The sequence below is a fragment of the Etheostoma cragini genome, chromosome 8 (assembly GCF_013103735.1).
Source record: "Etheostoma cragini isolate CJK2018 chromosome 8, CSU_Ecrag_1.0, whole genome shotgun sequence".
Classification (NCBI taxonomy): Eukaryota; Metazoa; Chordata; class Actinopteri; order Perciformes; family Percidae; genus Etheostoma; species Etheostoma cragini.
The window spans coordinates 15714484-15724109 of NC_048414.1; the positions used below are offsets into that span (position 1 = coordinate 15714484).

At 40.0% G+C, this 9626-nt stretch overlaps 1 protein-coding gene across 2 annotated transcripts in view; it reads right to left on the minus strand.

The window, feature by feature from the left end:
* Positions 1-9626, minus strand: part of plxnb2b (plexin b2b) — a 114167-nt gene that overhangs the window by 3895 nt on the left and 100646 nt on the right. For both annotated transcript variants that reach the window (XM_034878481.1, XM_034878480.1), the window contains 11 exons: positions 8591-8657; positions 8301-8447; positions 6990-7146; positions 5990-6090; positions 4534-4618; positions 3964-4115; positions 3524-3684; positions 1692-1839; positions 1423-1487; positions 1245-1320; positions 122-196 (listed from right to left, as the gene is read on the minus strand). In XM_034878481.1, the coding sequence (XP_034734372.1) occupies positions 122-196; positions 1245-1320; positions 1423-1487; positions 1692-1839; positions 3524-3684; positions 3964-4115; positions 4534-4618; positions 5990-6090; positions 6990-7146; positions 8301-8447; positions 8591-8657 (1234 nt within the window). The remainder of the gene's footprint in view (positions 1-121; positions 197-1244; positions 1321-1422; positions 1488-1691; positions 1840-3523; positions 3685-3963; positions 4116-4533; positions 4619-5989; positions 6091-6989; positions 7147-8300; positions 8448-8590; positions 8658-9626) is intronic.

Genomic DNA, 9626 nt, shown 5'->3' on the forward strand with positions numbered 1-9626 from the left:
CTCTTCTGGCATATCAAGAGTGAAGAGAGAAAAAAAAGAAAAAGCAATAATATAGTGGGCAGTAGTGCATTCAGTGGAATAGCCTCCTTTGGGTGTGATAGGAAAGAGAAGGGCCTCTTACCCCATCATAGTATTTGCTGGCATACTGGTAAAGCTGATGGAGAGCCACTTGTGTGTTCAGTTTGTCTGTGTGAGACTGGACAACATAAATGACAATTTAAAAGGTTAAAGAGAAAAAGCAACATAACCCTAAACTGCAGAGTTGAATGAGCATTCAGTACATCTTTCCAGGTTTAAAAAGAAAGAACTACTATTGTAGAGGCAAAGGACACGAAAACAAACTAACTTTTGCAAAGAGGCATGCTATTATTATTAACAACTATCAGATATTAAAGTTATAATCCATAACGTATAACATTTTCATGACATAAAACCTTGTTTTTGATCAACATTTTTTCCTCAAAAGCTAATAGTGTACCTCTGCACGCGAGATTCAAAGGAATCTACCTCATTTTCTCATTGACATTAGCCTTACTGTTAACTGTTCATCTCCTACATCTGTATAACAACTGTTTCAAGTAACTGGTCATGCAAACCAAACTTCTGCAAAAAAACATGCAAATGAATCTGCATTTCCATCCAATAATGTTACTATTACTATGGACTATTAGGAACTGGCTAATTAAGGGAAACTGTGGGTGGAGTTAATTCTTCAGTGGGCCTCAGTAAAGCGTGACAACTGTTATGCAATGTTTAATTTTTTCCCAAATTTCTGTGTTTCTACTCTGGTTTTTATATGCAAATTAAAAATGTGCATGAAAACGGGTGGGTGCAAACACATTTAATGAGCTGTTAAATAAAGAGTTCCACAGCAAGGTAACTAACTTCTCTTACTGTGCTCTTGTTTTGGTTTTCTACTTGTGCAGAATGAAATCAGAGCACAGTTGCTCAGAGCATGATGAAAAATTATTGACGGACTTCTCCCTAAAAACCACATGACTTTGTATTGATAGTTGCACTGTTAAGAGATACTCAGGTGCTTTTCTGCTTTTTTCCTGTATTTCGGTTCCAAGTAGCTGCTGAAGGAGTGTAGTCATAGACCCTTTACAATCTATAGTTAAACCTCACTTGCTGTTACCAGGGTAACCACAGCTGTTGCCCAATCAACAAGGACTGAAATGTTAAGGATTATAACTATAGCAGAGTCATCTAGTGGCACAGAAAATGACAGCAGTGTTTCTCACCCGTGACACTTCCGCCAGATGAGTGTTCATGTCCTGATCACTGACAGGAACCATCTGCCTGATGCCTGTGTAGTAACTACACACACACAAAAAATTGACAATTTTTTTAAAAATAGGCTTTAAACTGACATGAAAACAACAGATCAAAACAATTTTGTAAGGTGCTGATAGGACTTACTCATCCACCATCTTCTTATAGGTGGAGATCTCCTTTGCATAGAGTAGTTTGTTACTTGGAGAGTCCTAGAGAATACAATTGAACACAACGGGGAAAACAATGGCACTTTAGATTGATTAACATTTGACATTCCTCTTCTCCTCCCTTTTAATTCTCATGTAATCCACTTTGTTCTCATCTTCTCTGTCTGTTTTCCCATCTTCTCTCTTGCTCTTTCACCTCACATCCTCCCCACTTTTCTCTTCCTCCTCCTTCCTGTTTCCACTCACCCGGCTGAGTTTGTGCTCGCTCTTGGTGCAGGCATCCATGAAGGTCTGGGCGATGACAGAAAGCGAGGCGTCCACAACTTCAGACACGTGGACGTCAAATGTGAAGTGGGGATTCTTCAGTATGTTCACCCAGAACCGCAGAGGAAGGCTGTGTGGGGGAAAAAGGGCAAGAAAACAGTGCATTATCACGGTTGTTATTATTATTGCTCTAGAATGGGGGGAAAATCTCATCAACCACATTACATCTATGAATTAATTTGAGTCAGAGAGGTATTTCATGTGAGAGCACTTGCCTGAGGCGCAATTGAGTGCAGTACAAGATAATAACAGGGATGGAGAAAAGCCTTTCTTGTAGTTGTCAGTTTATTCAGAACAATAACCTTGATTGTCAGTTTATAGTACCATTTCATATGATACTGACCTCGCTGAGAAACATTACTGTTAAATGAAAATTAAATGAAAAATGTAACCTCAGGAGACGTTTGAAATAACAAAGCGATACGCTGCCCAAAAGTCAACGATGCTTGTCTTTTCTAACAAATAGTGATTTGATATGCCAACGTAACACCAAAACGTTGACCTTTCATGTTCTCGTGCAGCTTATCAACCCAAACCAACCCAACTTCATAATGAAATGCTCGAGAACGCTCACTACCTTCCCTTCTGAACATGAAAATGCACCCTCTATACGCTTCTTTTCAACCCATGTCAGCTTGTAAATTCAAAAGAACACCCAAAATACTATAGTTTCCCAAAAGCTTTCCTGAGCGGTGCGAATGCACCGCCATCTGAGACATGAAGCACACACCGTGTAAAACTCATACTGGTTTAGTAATATCTCCAGGGTAAAGCTGCAGAGAGAATACAATAGAAGCATAAAAATAGCAATGTTGCTATAATCACAGAATTAAATTAGCTTGGGACATAATTACCATGTTTGTTTGTTGTTGTGCCTCATACACACATTCATATTTAATACATGGCCCTCAGTTGATTTGATAAACAGAACGGGTGGATGCAGAATGTGGTGTGGAGTGTAGTAAGTAATTAAATCGCTCATCTCCTGTCCTTTTGTGGGTGCTCTCTTGCCAGCCTTACGTCAATCACTGGCATCTATATGCAACACGTCGTCTTGTATGCTTGAGCCTTAGATGACGTGACACTAATTTATGCACTTAAATGTCACATGGGAGCAGGGGAATTGCAAATGCAAACTAAGTGAGCTGAAATTGTGCATTTGTATTCAGCGGTTTCTTGGATAAGTAAGTTTTATTTCTTGGAGTTACTGTATCTCAGGCAGCGGGACATGTGGTGTTGCTCAGATTTAGACAGAGAGTGTGTGTGTGTGTTTTCCAGTGGAGATTTTAATTTAGCATTTAGTAAAAACTTGCGGTAGTTGTGCTTTACTTGAGTAATTCCATGTTATGCTAATTTTTATTTTCAAAATATCAATAATAACGGACACGCACATCCCCGTGCCCAATAGGATGGGTGCTGGACCAAAAATTTAATTGAAACATCTTCATACTTCTACATTAATATAACAGATATACAGTAAATTTGATAGTTATTAGTTACTTTTCAGATAAAAATTTTACATTAGGAAATTTGATAAGCTTGTAAATACAATATGGTTCCCAATCTTTTTGGTTTGAGAACCTTAAAAAAAAGCAGATGAGTTGATAGCAATTCCACCAAAACAAGACTTCCCCTCTTAACTTCTCTGCCCTTTTTTTATTCTTCTAAATATTTTAATATTTCTGCAAAACCTAATTCCAGTACATTTAATTTAAACTTTGAGATCAGTGTAAGCAGGTGTGCAGTACTCTTACCTATTAGTCTTCCAGATATGGATGGTCTCCTCATCCACATTGTTGTGTTTCAGGGCCTGCTCATCCAGGAAGTCAAAGAAATATTTGACAGCCGGTGGCACCACCGCCCCAGAGCACAGCACGCTGCGGAAGAAGTCATCCACAAACTGCTGCAGTGTTCCCTGAAAGGGGCCACAAATAATGTGAGACAGGGCAGAGACAGAGAGCCGAGCCAGACATACCACAGCCCTAAGACATAGCTTATGCATGCAATGTGAGCGTAGATATTCACGCTTTGCTTTTCTGACAGTATTTAAACCCTATCCGAATCCTGAGGTCATCAATTTAAGTTGGCTTTTTAACTGAAAAACGTTCCCGATATTGCAAAAATTTGCCAGGCTCAGAGAATAAGATAACTAGTTAACAAAAGTCTAATTGAGTAAATGAGTCAGTCTTGATACCTTGACAGAAAGGAGTCTTGTTAAGTAGATCTCTGTAATGGCTTTGGTCATCGACTTGTCCTTTATACTTCCTCGTTTGGATTTCATCTCATCCAGTTCGTCTGCTGGCCTCACCAAGTGAAACACCTTGTCATCTTCCAACAAAGCATTCCCTATCAAGGGAGAAAAAACAAACTTTAAAAAACTTTCTTCAAATAATTCTGCTCCTTATTTATTCATGCACACTCTCACAGAACATATTCACATGATAAAATGGAGGGTGACTGTCAACTGAATTTGGAGGCAGAGAGAATATCTAAGTAGAAATGCTAAACAATAAATTACTCTGAAATGCAAAATGCACATTATAAAGGCAGAAGATAAAAGCGCATATTATTTCAGCATAATCTCCAAGTGTGCTATACATAAAACAACATGTATTAGCATATTAAATGAGAGGGGAGATGATGACAAAAGCCCTGGGGAAAAGAAACAAAGGCAAGCATTGTACTCTTAAGTTCACACCTGATCTGTGCTAATTTCAACAAGTGTGTATTTTTGTGTACAGTAGGAGTGTATTCAGAGACATACTCTCTTCATGGTTTTCCTGGTTCTGGTCATAGTTCTGCTGAATGTGAAGCACGCTGGACAAGACTAATGTGGCATTATCTCGCACCTGTAATGCACATAACAGTCTTTTGTGAGACAGAAAACACACAACAATACACACTTACTTCACACACAATTTGAATTTAATAGGTACTGTGACTGAGGTCAGCAGTCTCTTTTAGTGCCCCAGAACTAATTCATAATCAATGCGATTGAGTGGACGGGAACAGTGGGTCTTTATTGGGGTATTTACAGGCCATTTTCTTTGGCATCAACCCATTATCTATCCTAAAAATACTGTGATTAGCACTTTTTAGACGCAGCCAATGAATCAATGGCTGCAAGGCTGTCCTCTGTGAGTGTCAACAACTGTGAGACATCAGCAGGTAGGATGAAATAGGAAGAAGAGTACCCAAAAGCAGGACAAGTAGGTGACATTTGCAAGTGACCTTTATTTTCCGAGGATCAATACAGTGCCAAGAAGATTTAGTGGCCTTCTGTCGCCATTGAGAGCTGACAAGAGCAAACCAAGCACAGGCAACTTCAATTGGCTGGTAGTTAGGAATTCAAAATTGTAGGCATGTTGCTAAGCAGATGAAGGCAAACAGTGAAAGAAAAAGGCTATGAAGTGCTTTCTTGAATGTTTGATTTATGGACATACAGGATTGCCACTCAGCTAGTCAAAAAGACTGGAACTGGGATAATGGTTAGTCCACTTCTGTTAACTGTTAACATCACATGTCTACCAGCACCTTTGAAGCTGATTAGTTAAGAGCCAGGCAAGCGGTTTCCTAAGCTAGGCTAACTAGGCAGCTAAGCTAACTAACCAGCTGCAGCTTCTAGTTTAACAGACTTGTGAAAGTGGCTTCAATCTTCTCTCAGAAAGAAAGCAAATGAGAATGATTTGCAAAATGTTAAAAAAGCAAGTTCACAGCATACTGCTAGATTGTTTTAATGAATGTTGGCATGTTGTTATCATCATACATGTCAGAAAAAAACATGTCTGTCCCTGGAAACCATTATGTTCCCCAATCTTTTCAAACATGTAGCAGTCCAGACACTCTCATAAAAAAAAAACAGTCTCTCAGTCCTCAATTACAAAAAAAGTACTTTATGCTCAAGATCAACTGTGTTGTGTGTTAAGTGCCATAAAAAAGATTTGACTGGCAGTAAGTTGTATAGACGCATTTAGTCGTTTTATGTTAATTAACCTACAAGAGTATCAATCAAAGAATCATATAATGTCCTTCAATGTGTAAATGTGCAGCAAACATAGATTTCAACAGCCTCTGACTGAAATGGCGTGAAAATAGGCAACCCAATTCACATCCACACGCCCACATACTGCTATTTACTTCTCCTGTGCCTCCTCACATCCCTTGCTATTATTAAGGCTCCATTTTTAAATATGTTTCATCCAAATTTTGTCAGTACTCACGTTATAGTGTGCCAAAGTGTTGATGCGCTTCCACCTGCCCTCTTTCTGGGAAGTTAAGTCCAGATCTGACAAAATCTGCCCTGTTGAGCCCGGGCGCCACTCTGCGGTGAAGCAGAGAGAGAAAGTCAATCAATTATCTCTGCTTGGTGGAGAGGTACTGGATGTTTGGCAAATTGTCAGCATACTTCAAAGTTTTTTGTTCTTTCTTATCAATATTATACTTATTTAATCCTGGGTCACTGTTACCCTGAGGGTATTCTTTAATAATGTGGTCTGAAATAAATTCTGGTACCCATCCTACTGCCTGCGCAGCTTTCTCTCTCCTGAGATGACGTGATGTGACACACTTGAGTTAAGTTTGGCTGAAGAAGTGACAGTTCAGTATTTTTTGAATGATTTAAATCTATTTCTAAATCGTGCACCCCAACATTTGCAATTTAGAAAAATCTAACACCACTGCGGACTGAGCTCAACACCATCTGTGACACATCATACATTTACAAGTACCACCAAATATAAGGGAGTTATCTTTCTGATTCACCATGAAAGAAGACGGATCTCTGCTTATCTAAAATGTATAAAATGAATGAGATTTACAGCCTGCATGGGAATAAAAAAATGGCTTTGAAGTTGAAAAATGTCTGTAGAGCTTTTGCCTTTTAACTCACTCCCCAAGGTTTCTGACTACAATAGCGAGCAAAACTTTGTTTAGAGATGAAGGCTTTCTTTATGTTGGGGTTGCTTTTTTAAAATTCCACAGAGACATAAAGAGAGAGATCACCTTCAAAATAATCTGTTAAATAAAGAATTAAATACATAATCAATTACATATTTGAACAAATGCATTGCAATTAAATTAAAATGGCAATTCAGTCAGGACTGAAATACAATAGCTTCTCCTTTTTAACATTCTCGCCACTCCCTGTAAACCTTACATTATTCCTCATTATTAGACATTTTCTGCTTCAGCTCTTCCTCCTCCCTCTGGCCCTTTACTCACCCAATGTGACACTGTCGACCTTAGGCCGCTGGGAGTATGGCAGGTTCCTGTACACCTGCTCTATGATCTTCTCTTTCACCTGCGAGATGGTGTCACAGCTCAGCACCTTGACAGGCGTCACATCTGGACCCTCGCCCTGCACCAGTACTTGCAGAGTCTGTAACACACACACACACACACACACATACAATGTGGGAATACAGCATCTGCAATATAAGCCCACCTACGCACACAAATGACAAATATTCAGAAATCCTCAAACATGGCCAGAGCAGCAAGCCAGCCAGCCGGGCGGCAGCAGCCCCCCATCACACACACACACCGAGTCCCTCTGTCAGGATGTTGTTGTCATGGCAACCATGCCTATGTAAGTAAACACACACACACACACACACACACACACACACACACACACACACACACACACACACACACACACACACACACTTTCTGTGGTGACACCTGAAAAGGACTCCTGTCACCTTGGCTATCTAATGACCAAGGCTCCGTGAGAGCAAACTGATCCACCTTGACTCCCCCATTCAGTCACTCTGGCAGAAATAACTAACTGACCATTTGACAGATTCAAACAGGGGGGAGGCGGTAGCAACCTCATAATGCATTTGAGGTGAATGGGAAGAGCACGCTGTGAATCAAAGCCAATAGGAAACACTGTGTCTGCCCGTGAAATCTAGCTCATCACGTTTTTTCCTCCTTCTGTAATTCAATCACAGAAGGCGATCCATCACGGCAGGAGACGTGTAATTCAGGCTAATTTGGTAATTGTCCTCGACAACGCCATTACCCATGGGTCTTTTTATTTCTGCTGACTTTAACAGAAAACAGCTGTGTTCACATTAGCTTCCATTATTAAAACACGATACCAAAGCGAGACATACAGGCTTTTACTGACTTCCGTAAGCTCCCCAAATTGATGCAGAGCAGGTGCAGGTTGGAAGGTCGAGGAGAGGTAATGCAGGAGGCTTGTACTCTATACTAGTACCGACTTGTAGTACTTTCACCTAAGCCATGCATTTTACTGCTATATTGGAATGTGTTGCCTGTGTCGTTTTCAAGCCGAGAACATTAACACTGAAAATGGATGTCACACAAAAGCGGGGAGTTGCCTGGGGGGTTGTTGGTGGTTACCATAGTAACAGCACTGTGTTTCTGTGTGTATCACACTGTGTAGGAATCAGCCGCAAAAACACCATGCAATCTCGAAGCAGTTTGAGCTGTTTTTTTTACATTGAGTCTGTGTGTGTGAGTGGGGTCTTTTTGCGCATGCGAGTGTGTGTCTGTCCATCTTACCAGGACGGAGTACTCTACATCGTCGCCCAACAGGCCCGTGTCGTTGAGGGTATACTTGGCTTTCTTCACTCTGGCGTCAACAGGCCCTTTCTCAATCTGGTGCTTGATGGCTCGGAACAGTTTGTACAAGGGCTCGCCTGCAGAGTCCTAACACACACACACACACACACACACACACACACACAATCAATACAGAGCACTAATGAAAGTTAAGAGTCACTTTGACTTGAGGAAATGATTAGCTAACTTATTACATTTGATACTTTTTAAGTGACCATAACTCATGTTACCTTCAAAAACTGGTAAAGGCAGATAGACATCCAGTTACACAGCATCCTCTCCACCACAGTCTCTGACCTGAAAAAAAACCCATCAAAGGTGGACAAGTTTTTAATATCATTGTAAGAATAGAATTTATACAATTCTGAATCCATAAGCTAAGAAACCCTGAGAAATAATCATTACTTTGCCAATACAGATTTTTCTGTACACTGCCGTATGTGAGCTCATGGAGGGTTGGGGGAGAATACATTTTGTAATATGTTATATGAATTTATTATGTCAAATCTGTGTATTCTGTTTTACCCAGCAAAAGTTTAATGACAGGTAATACTTTTCTCATTGTATTCTCTTCAAAATGCTGAAAAACTACTTTGTCAAGCCTGTGCATCTACAAAATGTCAACAGGGGAATATGTCTGCACAGCTTGTCAGTAACAGGATATTTTAATTCAAAAATCATGTCAGTGGTCACTTGATGGATCGCCCATTCTAATGTCACATATCCACTGGTGGCGCCTGATGTTAGCTGCTAGCATGCCTAATTAGATGTCTTGTATATAAGGGGGCTTGTGTTGGCACAATGGCCTAATCAGCATAATGAGCCTCTCCATTGGGGGATAATTAAGATGTGTACTTGCTTAACAGCCAGTCACAGCGTGCATAGGCACAGCAGACAGTCCAGATCAAATAACCTCCTCCTAGCAGTGATAAGCGGCTGTACTGTCAGACAAGTGGGTCCTTCTGGGGGCGCCCAATTTTAAAAATATTTTTTAAATTATGCACATCTAATTATTGTAATTCCACAATTCTCCTATTGGCGAAAATGGCAATTATTAGTAGAATAAAATAAAATAGCATTCTGGTCTGGCTAGCTGCACGTGATAAAACATTACACAAATATAATTTGTTTATTAGAAATGCCTATTAAATATCTCTCTCTCTACACACATTTGCATTCATATACACATGTGTGTGTATATACAGTGGGTACGGAAAGTATTCAGACCCCTTTAAATTTTTCACTCTTTGTTTCATTGCAGCCTTT